Raw genomic sequence first — 22,457 nt, 5'->3', positions numbered from 1 at the left:
CAACTCATTTGGTTTGCAAACCAGAGGCCAGACAGCGGTAGCAAGTTCAACAACCACCGTTCTATTCTGTCACTTCTCTGGTGCGCTGCTGCTGCCGCCTCCTCCACCATGTAGTCCGGTCACAGTATAGTAGCCTAAACTGTAAAAGTTAATCGCCAACATTCACCAGCTCAGCCCTCTTCATAAATACATTACACAAACAACACAATTGTTATTTTTATTATAATAAAATTAAAAAAATAAATACAAATAATATAATAATAATAAAAAAGAAAATCAAGGAAAATCACAGAGCCTGAGAGAGTGCTATGTTTCTCAGTACAATGGTGCATGACCGAGTGCTATATTTCTCAGTACAATGGTGCATGACCAAGAGAGCGCTATCAGAGGTAACAACAAAATAAAAACAACTTTATTAGAAAAAGGAAAAACACAAAGCTAAACATTAGAAAGAAAGACAGTGAGAAGGGTTAGCTAGGGAAGGCAATATTGAAGAGGTGGGTCTTGAGGGCGGTTTTGAAAGTTTGGAGGGTGGGGGCATCTCTGAGTGCCTTAGGGAGGGCATTCCACAGGGTTGGGGCAGCAAAAGCTCTGTCACCCCACGTACGGAGTTTGGTTTTGGGGGCGTCGAGGAGGTTTGCGTCACCAGACCTGAGGGAGCGGGACGTTTGAGGAGGTCACAGAGGTAAGGGGGAGCCAGGTTGTTTAGTGCTTTGTAGGTGGTCAGGAGTGTTTTGAAGTGGATTCTTTGTTTAACCGGTAGCCAGTGACGGTCACGGAGGACTGGTGTAATATGATCTCTGGAACGGGTATTGGTGAGTAGACGGGCGGCTGAGTTCTGGACATATTGCAGTTTATTGAGGACTTTGGAGGTGGTGCCGTAGAGGATACTGTTGCAGTAATCAAGGCGGGATGTGATGAAGGCGTGGATTAGTGTTTCAGCTGCGGAAAATGACAGAGAGGGTCGGAGACGGGCAATGTTCTTGAGGAGGAAGAAGGCGGTTTTGGTGACTTGGTTAACATGGGGGAGGAATGATGCCAAGGTTGCGGATGTGGGTGGAGGGTGTAACAGTGGATCCGTCAATGTTTAATGAAAAATCTTGGGTGGAATTGGTGAGGGAGTTGGGACCGATGATAATGATTTCCGATTTATTGCAATTGAGTTTGAGAAAGTTCTTTTGCATCCATGTTTTTATGTCTGTGAGGCAGGCAGTGAGAGTGGAGTGGGTGGTTGGGGTGATGGCTTTGGTGGAGAGGTACAGCTGTGTGTCATCGGTGTAGGAGTGGAACTGAAGTCCATGGTGGCGGAGGATCTGACCTAGAGGGAGGATGTATATGATGAAGAGGAGGGGACCAAGTACTGAGCCCTGGGGGACACCCTGGGTAACTGGGGCAGTGGAAGAGTTGCAGTTATTGATGGAGATGAATTGTTGTCGATCGGAGAGGTAGGATGCCAACCAGGAAAGGGCAGTGCCGGTTAAACCGAGGGAAGACGGGTGACGGGTGATGAGGATGGAGTGGTTGATGGTGTCGAAAGCGGCGCTGAGGTCAAGGAGGATGAGGATGGAGAGGTGACCAGAGTCGGCAGACAGGAGGACATCGTTGGTGACTTTAGTGAGTCTAGTTTCAGTACTGTGAAGTGAACGGAAACCGGATTGAAGTGATTCGTAAAGGTTATTGGAGTCCATGTGTGATTTGAGCTGAGATGCAACAGTGCGTTCCAGGATTTTGGAGCGAAAGGGGAGGTTAGAAATGGGCCGGTAATTGCTGGGGGAGTCGGGGTCAAGTCCAGGCTTTTTGAGTATTGGGGTAATGGCAGCAAGCTTGAGAGCAGGGGGAACGTGGCCAGTGGACAGGGAGGTGTTTATTATAGTGGTGATGAGTGGCGAGAGAACAGGGAGACAGGCAATAACTAAGGTGGAGGGGATAGGGTTGAGGATGCAGGTGGAGGTTTTCATGCCAGAGGTTATGGAGGAGAGGTTGGCTGCAGTTATTTCAGTAAAGGAAGTCAGTGATTGGCTGGGGAAGAGAGGGGAGGCAGGTTCAAAATCAGGTGTGGAGGTGGGAGAGGCGGCCAGTTCAGTGTGTATGGTGTCGACCTTTGACTGAAAATGTGACAAATGTTTCACATTTACTGGCAGTGAATGAGGTGGTGATGGTGTCCATGGGCTTGAGGAGTTTGTTGATGGTGGAGAAAAGTGACTTTGGATTATTGCTGCCGGATTGAATGACAGATGAGTAGTGGGAGGTACGTGCGCTATTTAGGGCGTTTTTGTTTTGTTCCTGATGCAGTATGTAAGCCTGGGAGTGAACAGTGAGACCTGTTTTCTTGACGAGCCGTTCCAGTTTGCGGCCCTGTTTTTTGAGTTGGTGGAGATGATCGTTATACCAGGGGGCAGAATGGGTGTAGGAAACAGGTTTGTTTTTTGTGGGGGCAAGTTGATTGAGGCAGGTGGAGAGTGCGTTGTTGTAATTGTTGACCAGTTCAGTTGGGGGGGTGTTCGAGGTGGGGTATGATATGGTGTCGGACAGTAAGGAGGAGAGGGAGGAGGGATCGATTGATTTGAGGTTCCGGAATGATATGGAGCGTTTTTGCTTAATGAGGGGGGTGGGGGTATCAATGTCCATGGTAAGAGCCAGGTGGTCAGAGATGGTGGAACCAAGGTCTGTGCTGATGAGGTTATTGGTGGTTATTCCAGTGGTGCAAATCAGATCCAAAGTGTGTCCTTTTCTGTGGGTGGGAAAATGTACATGTTGGGTGAAGTTGAAAAAAATTCAAATGTCCAGGAATTCAATGGCATTTTGGCATTCAGGTGAGTCCACGTGAATATTAAGATCTCCAGTCAGCAGAATGGATGGAGAAATGGCAGTAAGCTGTGTGAGGTATTCAGAGAATTGGGAGGGGAATGCAGGGTTGGGTTTGGGCGGGCGGTATATGACTGCGGACGGTGACCAGGGGTTTGGGACCAGACAGTTTGAATGTGAGATGCTCAAATGAGGAGGGAACAGGAATATTAACTGAACTGATTTTGATGTGTTGTTTGTGTATTATGGCTATGCCACCACCACGCCGTCCCTCAAAATATATGCGTATCCGGGGGGTGTGGTTTTATTGAGTGAGAAATATTCCAGGGGCGTTTGCCAAGTTTCAGTTAAACAGATAAAGTCAATGTTCTTTTCCTTTATATGTTCACAGAGAATGAGTTATTTTAAGTTGAGTGACCGGGTGTTAAACAGAGAGAATTTGAGGCGTGATTGAGATTGGGGGGGTTGGGGAGCTTTGGTCAGTGGCTGTAGGCAGGCAGAGCGCACGTGTGGTTTGTTATTGTGATGGTGATGCCATAAGGTTTCATTTTGGGTGTATTTTTGTTCCTTATTTTGTATATTATTTATTCTCCCCTGAAACTACCTTTACATGTTATTTGAGTTACCGGAAGTAGTAATTGTGTGATTTGTTCCGGAACCTTTAAATAGTGTAGTTTAACCTACGACACACAAGTGTGTAACACCAACGCTTCCGCTCGTTCATGAGCGTTTGAACGTGCAGTAAGACAGACAGGTATGTTCTTCAAGTGTTTCTGAATCATGGTATCCAAGTCAACATTATACGGCTTGAATAGTGGGTTAATTGTATTGCTTTATTGCAGTTTGTGTTGCTGTGAGTCTGTCGTGGGCACTTGGATTCATTCCCCCCCTTGAGTCTATATGCAGCCAGCAAGGTGTGTTATTTGTATTCTCTTTTGTTTCGCATTCATTTACTTGTATTGTACAATGTTATGACTTGATTTGATGTTAATACGAGTGTTTGTTTGTTTATGCTTTATTTTATGTAGTTCGACGGTTGGTTTTGAGCTTTGACAAGAGCTTGAATAAATCCATTCAGTATCCAGAACTACTGTGTCGTTTTATGACTATGGCGGGAGTGACAGGGTCCATTATCAATAATCTGCATTTTGGGGTGCAAAACGCACCCTATTTTCATCTCTGCAGTTAGGAAGCAAATGGACACTTGCGGGTCTATAACTCAGAGTGTACTAATGGAACCAAATGGGCTTTTGATTCCAACATTCTCTTGGAACAAGTTAAATTAAAACTGAGATTTTACAGTGTAAAAACTGCAGTCTCAGAGATTTAAAAAAGCATATCAAATGGGCCTCTTGATACGTACGGTTCCACGGGTGGACATTCAAGTCCAGCTTCAGACAGGAAGTGTCTGAGATCTTAGGAGAACCTTTGTGTTTCACGGTCCAGGAGAACCTCATTGTATTGCCCCTCTGGCATGATCAGCTTGAGGCAGAGCTCATGGTCCTGGCTAGACGACCCATGGCTGTTAGCCAGCAGGTCGTAGCCCAAGATGTCGACGTTCCTGGGCTGCCAGGGCCGCAGCCTCTTGTTCTTGATCAGCTTTCCCGAGCGGAGTTGCGGCATCCGGTCTCCAAAGCAGCTCTGCATCAGGCTCTCCTGGGCCTGTCGCATGAGGCTCACCTCCTCCGCCACGCAGGCGGGACCGAGGGCCGCCAGTTGCCGCCAAAGCGAGACGTTGAAGTGGTCATAGAGCTTTGTGTCCAGGTAGTTCCAGGCACGCATCTTGGCGGTGAGGCCCGGTGCGAGGCTAAGCTTGGAGCCAGCTGCGCGCATGTTGAGCTTGACATACAAAATGTCTTCCAGGTCCCAAGACAGCAGGTGGCGGAGCAGAACCAGCGATTCGTCAAAGTACTCTGCGATCATCACCAGGGAGAAGGAGCTTTCCACCTCCGCCACAAAGTCACGGATGTATGCCGCATCTGTCTCCGGACGGTCCTTGTCACCGCCCAAATCGAAGGTCAGGGCGTTGCGGGCAGCCATGAACGGTTCGTTTGGCTGGTAGTATCGCTGGGGTTCCTTCAAGAAGGCCTCCAAGGATCCGTTAACATTCTTGAAACTCTCACAGATCTCTTTGAAATAAGTGAACATCGACTCAAACATGGAGGCTGGCTCTCGGAGAATAGTGATGTATGCAGAGTTGTGCGGCATGACCACCCGCACCTGCAACATAAAATAAGTTAAAGCATCTTATAACCACAGGTGTTTAGTACACAACACAAACTTTGCATGCCACTGTGCACACCTAATACAAAAATATCACCATAATATCAGATTAAGATATCTAAACTAATAAATGAAGTGTGTGTGTGTGTGTGTGTGTGTGTGTGTGTGTGTGTGTGTGTGTGTGTGTGTGTGTGTGTGTGTGTGTGTGTGTGTGTGTGTGTGTGTGTGTGTGTGTGTGTGTGTGTGTGTGTGTGTGTGTGTGTGTGTGTGTGTGTGTGTGCACGCGCGCTAGCCCGCCTGCACAGTTCATCTGCATTTTGCACACTGACATTGACCATCATGTTATGCAGCTCACCACAAAGCCCTTTTTCCAAATTAACAAACGCTGTTTATTTGCATTTTCCAACAGTTATACCCTTACTGCGCATGCGTGGTTGCCACAGCTTCACCCTTACTGCGCATGCGTGGTTGCTTTACTGCGAATGCGTGGTTGCGTTACACCACCATTCGTTTCCTATCGAATTTTGCCGCGGGCCGCTGGATACTCCAAGCCTCATAACAGCACTGACTCACATGCACTCACATCCGTATGTTTTTGGATGATGCATGTATGTGCCTCCTTCATGCGCTTCTATGTGCGAGAGGGTGAATATATTAATACTCGAGCTACTACACAAGTCTTGAGATCAGACACTGTTTCCTATGATGTCATAGGCCGCTGCATGTCTTCCCTGATGGGGTATATTAACTTTTCAAAGTTAAGTTTATGCCTGTGCAGGGGGACTGCTCATAAATCCGACCTCCCGTTAGTCCGACTTACGTATCCGGTTAAGACTGAGGTTATGGTTAGCAACCGTAAAAATGTTGTTCATAATGAAGTGATGAACAACATGTTTAGAAAAGGAGGAAATGACAGCTAAAATAAAGCCAATCCCACTCTCAGATTCCACAGCAACCAGAAGTACTGAATTACTGGATGGTGATTTGTCCAAACAGCTTTGTGAGAATACAAAATGCAGAATGCATTTCCCCAGCAGTGAACAAGTCCACTGACACCAGTGATAATGGTCAGTTGGTGGTGTTTGTGAGGTATTATGATGATACCAGCGATAATGGTCAGTTGGTGGTGTTAGTGAGGTATTATGATGAGGGCATGCGGCAAAGGGGGAGTTTATTGAGTATTAATTTAGTTCTTGAGTGGTGCAACCACTCCTATAGACAGCTATGTGTGTGTGTGTCCCTCCCTGTGTCTGAGCACGAAAATTGCGTTTGTTCACCAACAAGTGTCACTGTTGCACAGCCTAACACACAGACACACACAGGCCAGGGAGGAGGGCTTGTACAGTACAGTACAGTACAGTACAGTAGTACAGTACAGTACAGCACCACTCACTTCAGATGGGTCTGATTGTTAGTCTTGGTAACCAATGTGCTATTTCTCTTATAGGGGCTGTTTCTCTTATTATTAAGCAGGCAAATCTTGACAAAATAAAAGTGTTCTTTGTGCCTCCACACATACAACACAACTCATTTGCTGTGACGGGAATATTTGTGAAACATTTTATTTCCATACTCTGCACCCCAGTATTGGTTGGTTGGGAAGGGATCCGATTTGTATAAGCTTGCCTTGGTTTGACTGTACTAAACGGGCATAGAGCGCCGCTCTCCGTTGGCCGCTGCGTGGCCCGCGTCGCGCTCATGGGACCGCCGGACCTTAGTCTTTTTCAAAAAATATTAGTGAACCTTCAGCATTTCTAGTTGAGGACCCCTGGTTTAGGATATAGTGTTATTTCGGAATTCTGGGAGGTTGGAATATTGAGAGGTCGGAATAATGACATGGCCAATGTGATTTGCCCGACACTGACCTCATCTAACCCTGGATAACCATACATGGAGAAGACTGGATCATCATCTAGATCTGCATATATGAAGCCGGCCAGCAACTCTACATATGATCTTAAACCTCAAACTCTTAGATGTCTGACATGTCAGAACAGGTCCTTCCCCACCCGTCCTTCCTGTTCTGACATTCCATACGTTGATCTGACCTCATCAAACCCTGTACACTGAAGACACGCTCCATATATGGCCAGTACAGAATGCATTCCATATGCCAAAGCGCCAGCACTCGCCCAGCAGTCTTCCGTCACCCAGGGGGATGCGTGACCTCGCCCTTTGGGGCTCAGGCCGTCTTACTGCATGGTAGTTGCTACTACTACTTTGGGATGTTCAGCAATAAAAACATCGGTTAAGTAGCGTATGTGACGGCGTCACCTTCACAAACAGACAGACCTATCGACTATTACTTGGTAAAATGTACACTTTTAGTTAAAAATGAATACATGAACACTGTAGATTTAACTTTGCAGCAAGTGGCTTGATGAGAGAGAGAGAGAGAGAGGTGCCTTAAGGCTCATTCATAGTCTGGATTTTCGGTGGTGAGGTGACCACCGCTCTGGTGGTGAGGTGACCACCGGAGCTGAAATAACGTTGAGCGGTGGTGAGTAAAAGCAGAGAGAAGGGCTGGGGCGGTGGCGGTGGTTTGCTCTTCACCGCGGTTTGTGACGTCATGTTGTAGTTCGGTGGTCACCTCACCACCGAAAATCCATACTATGAATAACGCTTTAGCTGTAGATGTCAGTTGAATACATTATGCTTGAAAGCGATTTGTTGCCTGCACAAAGTTTACAAAGGACAGCAACAATGTTTGTATCTTTGACTGACACAAACTCAAAATAATAATGCTTCCAAATGTCAAAAGTATGCATGCACGTGCATGCTATGCTTCATTTTTCATTCAGAAGAAAGCATTTTAAAGCAAGTTTAAAGTTCAGCACCTCATCGTGGTTGAAGCGCATGTGGTTGGTGATGATGTTGGCTGGCAGGGTGCCTGGAAGGACGAAGCTGGTGTTGAAGGAGCGTGGGTAGCAGAATAGGTGACCACACTCCTTTATGGGGAACGCCACAGTCAGGTTGTGACGCTCGGCAAAGCGGAACAGCAGGTTCTGCATGGTGCTGCTGCCCGTCTTGTGGGTCTTCAGGAAAACCACGTTGGTCTGTTTGGGCTTCAGGCCCGGGGATGGCTGGGAGCACGGTGAAAAGAAGTTCAGGTTGGAGGTCTCCATGGAGGTCTCCATGGTCCTGGAGGGAGAGCATTTACACTTGTGTAAAAGCTAATTTGTCTCATTGTGTAGATTTAAACTGAGCGCAGCCACTTGGGACCACAAAGATCACTCTAAAGGGGCTCATCTGTATATAAATTCCAAAACTAGTAAATATGTGGGACAAAGAAAAAATCATCCAACCACTGGTCTGTCAAATCTTTGCCCTATTTGTAATAATGTAGGCATATGGTAAGCAAGTAGAGAGAGATATACTATTGTAGTTGCATCAACTAAATGGTAAATGGTGCATTTTTGAGTGGTGCAAACCACTCCAACAACTGGCTTTGTTAGTACCCGTGTGTGTTTGTGCCTGTACGGGTGAGCACGGTTGCTATGGTTAGTGTGTGACGTCACTGCACCACTCAGTTCACACGGGTGTGATTTTTCCTCCTATATAAAGCTATAGTGTAGATTTTTGTCCTAACACAGACATTAAATGCCATTGACAATGAATGGAGAATTTACGTCATATTGTCTGAGCAAATCAGCATTTTTTTCCTACACAAAGATTAAATTCCCATTGACAATGAATGGAGAATTTACGTCACGTAGACGAGCAAATTGCTATTTCTGTCCTACACAAAGTAGGACAGAAATTCAATTCTCATTAACAATGAAGAAATTTACAATTAGAGATTGTTAGTTTAGATGATAAGAGCACCCCTCACTTCACATGGGTGTGATTTTTATATATAGCTTTTATCCAAATGCTTTACATAGAATGCATTACACTCACCCATTCACACACCAATGACGGAGGAAACCAAGCAAGGCACCAACCTGCACATTGGGAGTAATTAGGGGTTCAGCGTCTTGTTCAAGGACACTAACTCATTAATTTGTTGACAAAATTGTCAATATATTTATCCTTAGTCATCATAGCTTAGTTTTTATTTAGTTTGTGGGGTGTCGCTAGGCAACCGGCCGCCAGGTGAGCACATTAGCCCAGACAGCCAGTGGGGAGGAGGCAGAGCGCAGCCAAGATAAGAACACGCCTACTCTGCCTCGTCATTGAACAGAATACTACCCCGCCTACCTATTGGCTCAAGGCCAAGTGTACGCACCTACGCCATCCTCCAGGAAAGGTTAAAAGGGAAGGATTGACTGCCTCTGCGCTCATTCCCCACAGACTTCTGAGAGGGACAGTTCGGGCATGCTCGGCGGGCATGCTCGGCGGTAAGCGTCTTTCTCCTCCTCTATAGGCCACCCCGGACGAATCTATAGTGCAGGGGAGGGCAACTTTGACGATGGAGAGAGCCACTATATTTCCACACTCACTCCAGAGGGCCGCATTGCATATTACGTAGCAAAAACGTAGCAAAAATAAAACGTAGCAAAAATAGCCAATCTACAAGCTCAAAACGCGTCGCGCTGCGACGCGTTTTGAGCTTGTAGATCACTATTTTTGCTATATTTGAATTGAAATACTGAATTTTTTTTTTGCTTTTTTTTTTAATTAGAATCCTGAAAAGTAACCTTTTTATTGATTTTCAAATGGATTTAGTTTTAGTTATAACGTTATGAACTAAATACAAATTGTACACAAAAAGACAATACTACTAATACTAGTCGTTAAGTACTAGTCATTAAGTATAATTAAAGCAGGTCATGTTTGCATGTTTGGAATTGCAACAGCTGAAATCAACACTATCAGTATTCTGATATTAACCTGCGGGCCGCACTAAGTGAAGGTGGGGGCCGCATGTGGCCCCCGGGCCGCCAGTTGCCCACCCCTGCTATAGTGACTACAACGAGAGAGAGAGAGTTCCACTACCCCGGGGGAATATTGACGGGGAACGAAGTACCTGTCAGACCCGGATATTCCGGGTGTGATTTATATAGCGGAGCACTACAGTTAGGGAAAAGGACTCTAACTGGCCGCCCATTCCTGCCTGTTTGACAGACGGATTTCTGTTGTTTAAAAAGACATTCTGAGTTTGCATTTAATGCCGCGCGCCTGAAGCGCATCTGTAACAATAAACGGCCGTGGGGGCCCACCCTGATCCTGCCTTGTGTGTTGGTGTCCGCTCAGTGCTCACAAGTTATCATTTAGTTTTCGTCTGTGAAAAAAGGTAATCAACATTTTCTGTCAGAGCTTTTGTCGACAAAATCAACACTGGTGTGAATGATGCTCACCATCTCAGCAGGAGGGTGACCATACAGACAACCAACAGAACCAGGCATATCTTCTTCTTCATCTGTCTCACTGAGCCTGTGGGAGGAAGACGAGACATAATTCACGGAACGTATATGCCAGAGTGGGCATAGAGCAAACGTCTCTCCAGGCTCTGGGTATGGCTATTGTCGTGGAATTCTCGATCAATCAGCAGAGGCAATAGAAGTCAGGACAATATTCTAGCCGTGATAGTTGGGTCATTGTCTCCACCAGGCCGAAGGCATGGGGAGAGAGTATGTTTTGCACTCCGTCCGTGTGTCCGTCCTTCCTTCCGTCCGTCTGTGTACAGCTAATCTCCGGCACCGTTAACCCGGTCGATGCCAAACTTTGCACACACACTCCCTGGATGCCAACGATGAACCTCTGCCCCACATTGTCCAGAACGGCCTGTTATAGCGCCACCATGAGGCAGCTTTTCACATTTTTTACCTAAAACTGCACCGATCTGCGTGAAACGTTGCATGCACACTCCCTAGAGGCCAAGGACAAACCTTTGACCTGCATTTTCCGCATCTGCCTTTTATAGCGCCACCAGGAGGCCGACTTTTGTAAAACACATTTTTTGATATTACTCCTCCAGATTCTGTCCAAAAATCTCACAAATCGTTACACAGTATCTCTATGGTCATGTGCTCAAGTCGGATCAGTCTGATATTTCATATTCCATCCTAATTGGCTATAATTGGCTTTCACAGTTTGCAAGATTGCCCCGTTTTGAACAATAGCCTCAAATCATGAACGCAGCATGCAATTTACGTGAAATCTTTCACACATTTTCTTACTAGGCTGAGGAATATATCCCACCCTTTTCACATTGGCCTGTTATAGCGCCACCAACAGGTTGATTTTTGCAAAACACATTTTTGGAACAAAATGCCTCGAATCATCCAATTGCCATCAAAGGCGTATGAAGAAATGACAATCGGTACACATGATCTCTGTAGTCATGTGATCAAGACGAGTCTGTTGGATTTCTCAGATTGTACACTGATTGGCTAGGATTGCCTTCCAAAGTTTTCAGGAGTGGCCCGTTTTGTACAAAATGCTGCACATGTCCTGCTCATCCAGAATTCTATCCTCAGAGATGCTATGAGTGATCTGGCTCTGCATTTCCTCAACAAAATGAAGAAAATTGTTGCAAAAACAAATAAAAAAAAACATCCTCCTAAACATTTTGCCAAACATCACACACACTCAGTGGATTTATCATCTATGAAGGTTAAATTAAATTGAGCTCTCATGCACCTCGCAAAAATGCGAGCTACATTTGTGAAAATCCATATGGTGTTGCCATAATGTTGCCTTATATAGGTTGTTAATGTGCATTGGTAGCCATATGGATTTTGGGCCTCTAGCGAGTGTTTGTGTGCAAAGCTTCAAGCAGATCGGTGCAGTTATAGCGCCACCAGGGAAATCGGGAATCGGGAAAATATAGAAAATTGGACAGATCCGTGTTGATCACATGATAGAGATACTGTATACCAATGTGTGTGTACCAATTTGCATGATGTATGGATACAATCTGAGGAGTAATGTAAAAAAACCACACCCGTCTTATCATACATTTTAATACATTATCTCATTCCGGCCAATGAGTATTTGCGTCCTCACCTTCATCTTCAATGTTTGTGTTTACCAATATTTGTGTTTACCCAATGTTTGTGTTTACCAATGTTTGTGTTTACCAATATTTGTGTTTACCCAATGTTTGTGTTTACCAATGTTTGTGTTTACCCAATGTTTGTGTTTACACAAACACTCAAAACTGGCCATTCATTATCAATGGCATTTAATGTTTGTGTTGGGATAATGATGTAAAACTGGCCATTCATTATTAATGGCATTTAATGTTTGTGTTAGGTTGTGTTTTCACACATACTAAAATTGACATATTGGTTGTTCAGTTTGACCCACCAGTTTTGGAGATATGGCTTATAGAGTAATGTCTTGCAGAAAACAGCGAGTTGAGAAAACAGGCTTGAAAGGTTCACTTCTGTGGTCTCTAACATTACACCTAGCTACATGTTTAAGCATTTATTTCATATTTACATGTCGATTTCAGCTCTGACACTTACTGTATTTCAGACATGCTCGTCTAGTATGTGTAGAGTCTGCCTGTGCTATCAACTCATTTTGAAAAAAAAAAAAAAAAGTTTTTCTCCTCATACATATAATTGGTGAAAAGCTGTAATTTGCGCGATGGCAGTCTCTCAGTCAAATCTGGTCACATATGACGGGCTAGCGGCCCTCAAAAATCACGTGTGTGTGAAGTGAGGGGCGCTCTTATCATACATCATCATACTGTACATCATCATACATCACATTCCTTGCTCAGCCAATGAAATCATCACAAATGTCATTCCGGCCAATCACTTTTTGCGTCTTCACTTTTATCTTCAATACAGTATGTACTTTGCTCAGCCAATCAAATCATCACTATGGTGTAGGCCCTACACCATAGTGTAGGCTGATCAGTGATCACCCCCTACACTGTAGGGGGTGATCACTGATCAGCCAATCACAAGCCAATGTTTGTGTTCATACAAACCCGGAAAGCTGGGCATAGAAGGGGCTAGTGCCCCACAAAAATAGTGTTTTGCAAAACTCTGCCTCATGTTGGCGCTATAACAGCTCTGGCCAATTTGGGGGAGATGTTCGTTGTTGGCATGCAAAGGGGAAGAAAAGCACTAAACAAATTGTATACAATAAAAATCACACCCGTGTGAACTGAAGTGAGGGGCGCTCTTATCATCGTACATCATATCATCTCATTCCGGCCAATCAGAATTTGCGTCCTCAATACGCAATGTTTGTGTTTACACAAACAGTCAAAATTGTCCATTCATTGTCAATGACATTTAATGTTTGTCTTTGCACACACACTAAAAGCTGGACATAGAAAAGACTGTGCCGGAGGCAGGGAGAGGAGAAGTGAATGGTGGAATATGATCTCTGTCTCACATATGGAACATAATGGAACAGTAGACTGTTGCTTCAACTGGCACGCATGTGGTATAATATAAAAAAGTCTGACAGATCTGTCCTGATCACATGACTATAAAGATCAGTGTACCGATCTGCGTGATATTTGGATAAAATCATTTTAAAACTGATATTAAAACAATGTTTCACATATAAGTTGGCTTCCTGGTGGCGCTATCAAAGGCAGATCGGTCCTCACATATTTAATAACAATAGCAGACCTAGGTCTGCACATCCACAGTTCCACACTACATGGCCCTGAGCATAGAGCACACCCTAACCACTTCCTTTCATCCCGAACACAGAGGACACCCTGATCATTGTCTGTAGACTATCCAATGTTCCTTATGCAAAGCTCAGTCCTTTGCTCCTCTCCTCCCCTTCCATCCCTCCCTTCTCTCTATGAGCTTGAACCAGGTATAAAGATAAAGATAAAGAAATTAAATTAAATGGAAATGTGTCTTTGGCACACCGGCAGTCAGTTACAACAATAAAACATTACAAAAAATACACAGGTGCATTAAGATACTATATAAAAATGCATTAACATTAACATAACAACAGTGATCATGAGCAGTGGCGATTAGACTATTTAAACATTTTCTTATTTAAAATGTCCACAGCAGTTGGCACGAACGAAGTTTTGTAACCCTTCTTTTTTGCTAATTTTGCCCTAAGCCTCCTGCCCGATGGCAACAAGTCAAATTCAGAGTGAAGAGGGTGGGTAGAATCATTGTAAATCTGAATTGCTTTTTTGGTTATAGAGCGGTTGTATATGTCCTGAAGTTGCAATTGTTCTCTCCAATGATCTTACTTGCCTGGTTGACATATGTATGTATTAAGCCAATTACTTGCCTGGTTGACATATGTATGTATTAAGCCAATCACACGCATGCTATGCAAATCAATTCTCCCATGGAAATGTGAGGGCAATCCAAAGACATGCAAAAAGGCATATATATATAATTATTATCATTAGCTTTTTGGTACATATGCCAACAATACTAACAATCAGATAACTATATAAAAAAAAGGTCAACTGTACAACACGTCTCATTTTTGAGAATGAATACTGTAGGGACTATAGTGTAATTAGGAAAACACTACATTATACATAGCATAGCTTCCTACTCACCGCGTGTGAGAAGGAATACTGTAGGGACTATAGTGTAATTAGGAAAACACTACATTATACATAGCATAGCTTCCTACTCACCGCGTGTGAGAAGGAATACTGTAGGGACTATAGTGTAATTAGGAAAACACTACATTATACATAGCATAGCTTCCTACTCACCGCGTGTGCCTCAGGCCTTATCCTACCGACCCTGTGCTTTTTTTGATCTGTCATCTGATCTTTCAGGCTACGCCTCCTATTCAAACAGGCAGGGCATGTTGTCGCTTCATAAAGTCATCCTCTTCGGTGGGAAGTGCCAAAACTGGGCATTAAAGAGCTGCTGTTATCTGTTTCCATTTGCATGTGTCACTAAATAGTGTCGCAGTCCCTTTCATGACAACGCCAGGCCCAGGAAATAATTCCCAATGCATTTTTCCCATAGACATTCATTCAAAAAGTATTTATTTAAAGACCTTTTAAGCGTCGTACGAAGCCAACTTGAGTCGTGACAAATCATGACCACAAACACAATATTTTGGACCAAACAAACCTGCCGTTTTTTCTTTCTAATTATTTGTCTGGCCCAAAACATTGTGTTTATTGTCATGATTTGTCACGGCAAGAGTGGGGTTGAGTGCATGATCTATTTTGTTTCATTTTATATATTGGACATATTTATATACTGCTGCCTTTTTATATTATGCACTGCTTTTTTCTATATGGACCCCCGGAGATTATATATAATAAAAAAACTGTTGACATAACATTCTCCGCCATCAGACTCATGAACAGACACTGAACACTACAAGGCCCGGACTATATGGCCATAAGGCAGATGGCATATATTATATGGCCATATAATATATGCCATCTGCAAAAATGCAGAAGGCCTTAGACATATTCTTCTGCATTTTTGCACCTGAGATCTTGCACTTTCAGTAGAGATGTTAGTTTTAACCTGCACTTAGTCTAGCTACTAGACTGTAGCTGTTGTATGGTCTTTTAACGCACAATGAATTTCTTTATTGTTGACAATAAAGTTGAACCTTGAACCTTTAGGTGACATCCAGGATCAAATAAACTGCTGCAATAAACCATGCATCATTCTTTATGGTTTATTGCAGCAGTGTATGAGTATTGAATATTACATGCTATATTAAAGGGACCCTTTTTGCTAAATAATATATGTTAATGACGTTTAGAATATGTAGAACACTTTCCTGGGGGTCTTTATGTGTGTAATATGTGGTTTTAGATATTTTAGATTTTAGCAGTGAGCCCAGTGTCTCTGATGTCATCGACGCGTGATTATGAATCCCACCAACGTTCTAGGGTAGACCCGCCTCACCATGTGTCTGATTGGCTCCCGGGAAGGCATCGTTTTACTGAGGTTAGGCCGTTCGGGTTAGGTTTAGGGGGGTGCATACTTAGTTTAGACTAGTCATGGGTTAGACATGCGTTAAGGTTAGGTTTAGGAGTGCTAAACCTAACCTGGTCGCAAAAACGAGAACTGTCAATCACAACGACTACTGGCCAATCACAGCAGGGCTTTCCTAGAACTGCGGTGGGATACATAATAACGCGTCATCGACACTGGCTCACTTACTTCCTGGACTACAATTAAATTCCCATAATGCTTTGGTGCACTGCTCCTCCTTGTGAATAGGGGGAGGGCTGTCTTACTGAGAAAACATGTAGTCTAGGAAGGAAGTGAGCCCAGTGTCGATGACATCAGAGACACTGGGCTCACTGCTAAAATCTAAAATATCTAAAACCACATATTATTACACACATCAAGACTCCCAGGAAAGTGTTCTAAATCTTCTAAACGTCATTAACATATATTTTTTTTGCAGGGTTTTGCAAGGGTGAAGTTTTCCTTTAAACATCATAACACTATTTGAGAACCTGTCAGGTGAGTTCACCTGATGGTAACAGGATATCTGTCTCTCATGTCAACAAGATCGTCCCACATGCCCCTAGTGTCTCTGTTGCATATACTATACCAGGGGTATTCAACTAGATTAGGCACAACTGTAGAATGTGTGAATGTGTGTGTGTGGGGGGGTGGGGGTAGGGGCGCACAGCGTGCTTGCACACAGGCATTTTGTGCAGGGACGGATTAACCCCCACAAGGGCACCTGGGCCATTTTTGGGGGCCCCCTAGTGCGCGTGCGTGCATCATTTTCCAGTTTTTTTTACATTTTCCCTGAAGGGCCCCTGGGAGCCAAGGGCCCCTGGACCACGGCCCCATTGGCCCAATGGCTAATTGTCTCCACCAGGCCGAAGGCATGGGGAGAGAGTATGTTTTGCACTCCGTCCGTGTGTGTGTGTGTCCGTCCTTCCTTCCTTCCTTCCTTCCGTCCTTCCGTCCGTCCGTGATCAGCTAATCTCCGGCACCGCTGGCCCGATCCATGCCAAACTTTGCACACACACTCCCTGGATGCCAACAACGAACCTCTGCCCCAAATATTCCTCAACGGCCTGTTATAGCGCCACCATGAGGCCGATTTAGGCAAAACACATTTCTGTAGATAACTCGTACACATTTTATCCATACATCACACAATTCGGTATACACTATCTCCATAGTCATGTGATCAACATGGATCTGCACAATTTCCCATCTTCCATCCTGATTGGCTAAGATTGGCTTCCAAAGCTCACATGATTGGTCCGTTTCGAACAAAATGCAACAAATCACAAACACAGTGTCCAATTTCCATTAAATTATACACGCACATTTCCACTAGGCCGAGGACGACATGCCACTATTTCTTTCCCAAATCAGCCTCACGGTGGCGCTATAACAGGCCATTTCCTGTTTTTCCCTCTAACTGCATCGATCTGTATACAACTTATGTATGCGCACTCCCTAGAGGCCATGGAAAAACATTTCCCTGCATCCCTCCACATCTGCCGGTTATAGCGCCACCATGAGGCCGATTTCTGCAAAACACATTGTTTATGTTAGTCGCACAGATTTCATCCAAATCTCACGCAAATCGGTACACATGATCTCTTGTGATCAAGACGAGCCTGTTGGATTTCTCAGATTCTACACTGATTAGCTAAGATTGCCTTCCAAAGTTTTCAGGAGTAGCCTGTTTTGTACAAAATGCTGCACATGTCCTGCTCATCCAGAATTATATCCTCAGAGATGCGGAGTGATCTGGCTCTGCATTTCCTCAACAAAATGAAGACAATTATTGTTGCAAGAAACAAACAAACAAAAAAACATGTTTATATTACTCCTAAACATCACACACACTCCTATCCTCCTGGTGGAGACCTGTGCCCAGAAGGGCACTTTTTCTAGTTTTGGTTTATTTTTGTTAGTTAAGAAAAGGTTTATTTTTGTAATCAGGCCTTTTGATCCCACCCTGAGGTAATGTGCACTGTCATGACTTTTATTGTAAATTAGGAAAATAAATCCTTAATTATTGGGATTGTGAACCTGTGTGGCCTGGCTGTTTGGGGACTGGGAAGGAATAAGTCCACTTTTTATGTTACACCTAGAGACCCCTAGCCTGGGTTGTAACAACCGCCATTCCGACAATTAGAAGTCAATGTCGCAGTGGTGGGATGTCAAAATGGAGGGCTGACGCCAAAGGGAGGTTAGAAAAATATATCTTTCGGGTGCATGGGACCCCTTCATACCAGACAACAACATACATGAGCAAAGGGTCATTTAGGTGCAGAGGTGAGTGGGTGCGTGTCAAGCTGTCAATGTTATTTTGCATGACTGTGTTGTTGTTTTTTTAATAATGTTTATCCCACGATTTTGTAACCCATTTTTCACCCCTGTGTCAATTATCTAATGTAATCCTGGGCTCTACACACCCTCCGCCAACCTAGTCCCCATATATGGGGGACATGGGGAGAGCAACGGACTTCAACTCATGCTTCCTTCATGCCTGAGTGTCCAAGTTGCTCCTTTACACCTGACAGGGGGGAGTTTCCCTGGTTGGACGTAGCGCGTGGAAGGAACACGTTATTCCAACCAGTTCCTTTCCCCTCCATCAGGTGCCCCGGCTGGCCAGGGGGAGGCAGTTTAGAGACCAGGATTACTGCATGTTTTTTGTGAGGGTACCTACCCTAGGGGACACGGGGAGAACATGCAAACTCCACACAGAAAGGCCCTTTCACCAACCCCGCCTCGGGTATGGGCACTGATGACGCGGAGGAGGAAACACGCCGCCAGCACCCACAGTGCGCATGACTGTGTTGTTGAATTTTTTTGTGGTGATGTGGGCAGGGAGACAAATCTACCTTGTACATGTCACTGAGCATCATGAATGTACCCAAGGACCGCACCCACCTGAGACATCTGCAACATTATGAAAATCACGCAACCATAATTAACATAATTGTGTTTAGTTAGAAACAAGTTGTACTAGTTTGACGCAGACCGCAATAGACTGTACTGCTGTATGTACAATTATACATGAATGCTCCCACAGTCACAGCATTTACACAGGAATTGCAGCATCATCAATTACAAAGGTGAGCTATAGTGCTATTTAAACTATTCAGTACTGCTGGAAAAAACCAGTTTTCTGAAATTGTATATTTAAATATGCAAATTAGGCATTATATATGAAAATATGCCCACATTTGCACATCTTTCCAGAATCAAAATCGGAAAATTGGATAAAGCCACAGTCATTTCATTTTATTTACATGTTAGAGTCAAAGGTTTTAAATAAGGGAATATTTGATATCCCTATAGGCTACTATCACTCCATAAATAAGGAAATATTGTGCGCAGGCATATTATTATTATTATTTATTTTTTGCAAAATGAACTAATGAGTTTGTTTCATAAGACACAGAGTTTGAAGGATCAAATGATCAGTTTATCAAGTAAGATGAGTTAGTTATAATGGAAATGTATACGGAAAGTGGCGACCTATATACATATATATATTGTATATATCAATTTACATCTGTACGGAGCCCCTGAATGGCCATGCATTCAAAATATATTTTATCTCGTCCGGACAAGATATTATCTCTTGTCAAGACTTGAAATGAAAAATGGCACTCCAAGGCATTTATTGACGAGCAAGGCAAATTATTTGCCTTTTATAATTGTGTAAATGAGAGAAGCAGAGATCATTGAACGATGACGACTGTCCTGTCCTACAACATTACATGGGACATTCAAATAAAGTTGACGTGCAGCGAGGGAGCAGTGCAGTCTGTAGCACTGTCACCTCTAAGCTAGAAGGTCCCGTGTTCGATTCCCACTGTGAATGCGGTGGGCGCTGTGTTCTCCCTCCACGTCATCAGTGCCCATACCCTAGGTGGGGTTGGCGAAAGGGCCTTTCTGTGTGGAGTTTGCATGTTCTCCCTTGTCCCCTAGGGTAGGTACCCCATAGAGTTATAAAGGATAGTGTGAGGACCGGCTCAGTGGCATTTTGAAGCACCCGGAAGACTGCCGGAAGTACCATTATAACTCATTGGCTCGAGCGAACGAGTGGAGTGGACCTCGAATTTGAGGTCCGCGTTGCCGCACGTTACGCACATGACGTCACTGAACGTCCATCCGCCCACCTCCATGAACGTGCTGCAGTTCCACTTTTGGCCAGTAGGTAGTGGCAGCTTCAGCTTGGCCAGCCCTTCTGGGGGTTGAGGTACCCTCACAAAAAAGCATGCAGTAATCTTGGTCTCTAAACTGCCTCCCACTTGCCAACCGGGGTGCATGATGGAGGGCAGAGACAGAATTACCAAGGTTTGACACACATGTTTTATCCGATTCCCGCTGGGGACGCTGTGGGTGCTGTGGGCGTCATCAGTGCCCATACTCAAGGCGGGGTTGACTTCCTGTGTGGAGTTTGCATGTTCTCCACGTGTCCCTAGGCACCCTCACAAAAAACATGCAGTAATCCTGGTCTCTAAACTACCTCCCCCTGGCCAGTTTTTTCCACACGCTACGTCCGACCAGGGAAACTCCCCCCTATCAGGTGAAAAGAAGCAGCTTGGACTCTTCATGCATAGAAGGAAGCATGAGGTCAGTCAGCTGCCCCCCCAGGTTGGCAGAGGAAGTGTAGCGCCCAGGATTACATTAGATAATTGACACTGGGTGAAAAAAATGGGTTATAAAAGAGTGGGATAAAAATAAAAAGAGAGAGAGAGAGAGAGAGAGAGAGAGAGAGAGAGAGAGAGAGAGAGAGAGAGAGAGAGAGAGACCACCAAAACAAAGGAGGGCGGAACTATCACAATAATTATATTATGATAGCACTCAATGACACACAGGCTCACCTCATCAGACCTCAGGCACCTTTGGGTCAAACTATTGTCACACTGCATTCCTTTAAATCATGCCATATAATTAAAAACTTTCATCATACATACATAATGATATGGTTTGACTACAAAACCAACTACGCTAAGTTAACAAACAAAAAAACTAGTTTAACTTGTAGAACTTCCTGTCTTATCCTGTCCTCAAATAACACTGTCCTCTGAAAAGCCATCTAGGCCTACTGTAATAACCTAATGTGTACTGTAGCTCAACACTGTCCTTTGAGAAGCCATCTATCTATATAGGCTAGTGTAATAACCTAATGTGTAACTCTCAAGTATGCTACACACCCATTCACCTAAGTGGCCCTTTTTCTCCTGCAACTGTACTGATAAGACCCAATTATTGAAATCCCAAACATGGAATATATGTGGCATATGCATGGCCCGCAGACTCGCTGGGTAACACTTTAACCCTGACATCCCAATTTTGGGCATGTCATTATAGGCTAAAAACAAAAGAGAATTGCTGATCTACAAGCTCACAACATGATCGGCTTCCCCCCCCCCCCCCCCCCTCTCTCTCTCGTGCACACACACACACACACACACACCCACACACTGTCTGTCTGTCTGTGTCTGTCTGTCAGACACACGGGGGAGAACACAAGCCAGTGACCTCACAGCCCGAGGGCGAGGGCACCGAAGTCCTGACGTCACTGCCCTCTACTGTCAGTAGAGGGCGTCAGTCCACAGGTTCATGTACTTTTTATTTGCATTGTAATCTCCATAGGGGGATTTTAGATCGCCTCATATAAGAACTGTGTTTGAAAAATAAACCGATCACCCCGGCCTTTTCACTCATATGGATATGAAGCATCGACTGAAGATGGAAATGTACAAATATACCAAAAGAGTAACAAAATAAGCGTTAGAAACGAGTCAAACAACCCAGAGACTACATTTCCGGGTATGCGGGGTGGCTGCATCTGTCCGTCGCACAACAGAAACTGAATGTCAATTACGTTAACTTTTATTTTTATTTTATTGATATTTAATGTTTCGTGGTTAGTACGAGTCGAGTCACCACCAGCTGAGCTTACATCAACGAGGAATCTCAGGAACGCAATGTGTTGACAGCTGGGCGTGACGTATATTAGCAGCGACATTGCCTTCATATGTAGTTTCAAGGCTTTTGCGGCCACATTAATTCCATTTTCTCCAGAAACTGGCTGTATCAAATATGAATGGACATCATTAACGACGCACAGACAGAAAGGCTGGGGTGGTCGGTTTATTTTTCAAACACAGTTCTTATATGAAGCGACCTAAAATCCCCCTATGGAGATTACAATGCAAATAAAAAATCACACCCGTGTGAACTGAGTGGTGTAAGGTCTTATATAGACTGATCAGCTGTGGTCTGACGTAATGTCTGACGTAATGAAATCACACCTGTGTGAACTGGGTGACCATAGCAACCATGCTCATTTTTTGGTACGAACAGACAGACAGACAAACTAACAAAGCCAGTTGTAGGAGTGGTTTACACCACTCAAAAAATACATGAACCTGTGTGTTGGTGCCCTCTACTGAAAGTGACGTCAGACTTCGGTGCTCTGGGCTGACATATTAGCTCCAATGGCTCTTCATGCCAGCTGTCAATCACTCAACTCAATGACAGCCAATGGAAGCCGATTTGGGCCGTAATAAATCAGTCCATTTTGACATATTGTGTTTT

At 44.3% G+C, this 22,457-nt stretch overlaps 1 protein-coding gene across 1 annotated transcript; it reads right to left on the bottom strand.

The window, feature by feature from the left end:
* Nucleotides 1-4,221: 4,221 nt before the first annotated feature.
* Nucleotides 4,222-19,769, bottom strand: LOC306924379 (galactose-3-O-sulfotransferase 3-like; the record flags this gene model as incomplete). The annotated part of the gene is made up of 4 exons (XM_079502874.1): nt 4,222-5,025; nt 7,866-8,169; nt 10,329-10,404; nt 19,721-19,769. 4 exons carry the CDS (start codon nt 19,767-19,769, stop codon nt 4,222-4,224), a joined length of 1,233 nt encoding a protein of 410 aa, XP_079359000.1.
* Between the last annotated feature and the right edge of the window lie 2,688 nt (nt 19,770-22,457).

Source organism: Electrona antarctica (genome assembly GCF_951216825.1).
Source record: "Electrona antarctica genome assembly, chromosome: 6".
NCBI classification, from domain to species: Eukaryota; Metazoa; Chordata; class Actinopteri; order Myctophiformes; family Myctophidae; genus Electrona; species Electrona antarctica.
Note: the sequence above shows the minus strand (reverse complement) of the source record. Positions and strands in the feature narration are given on the sequence as shown.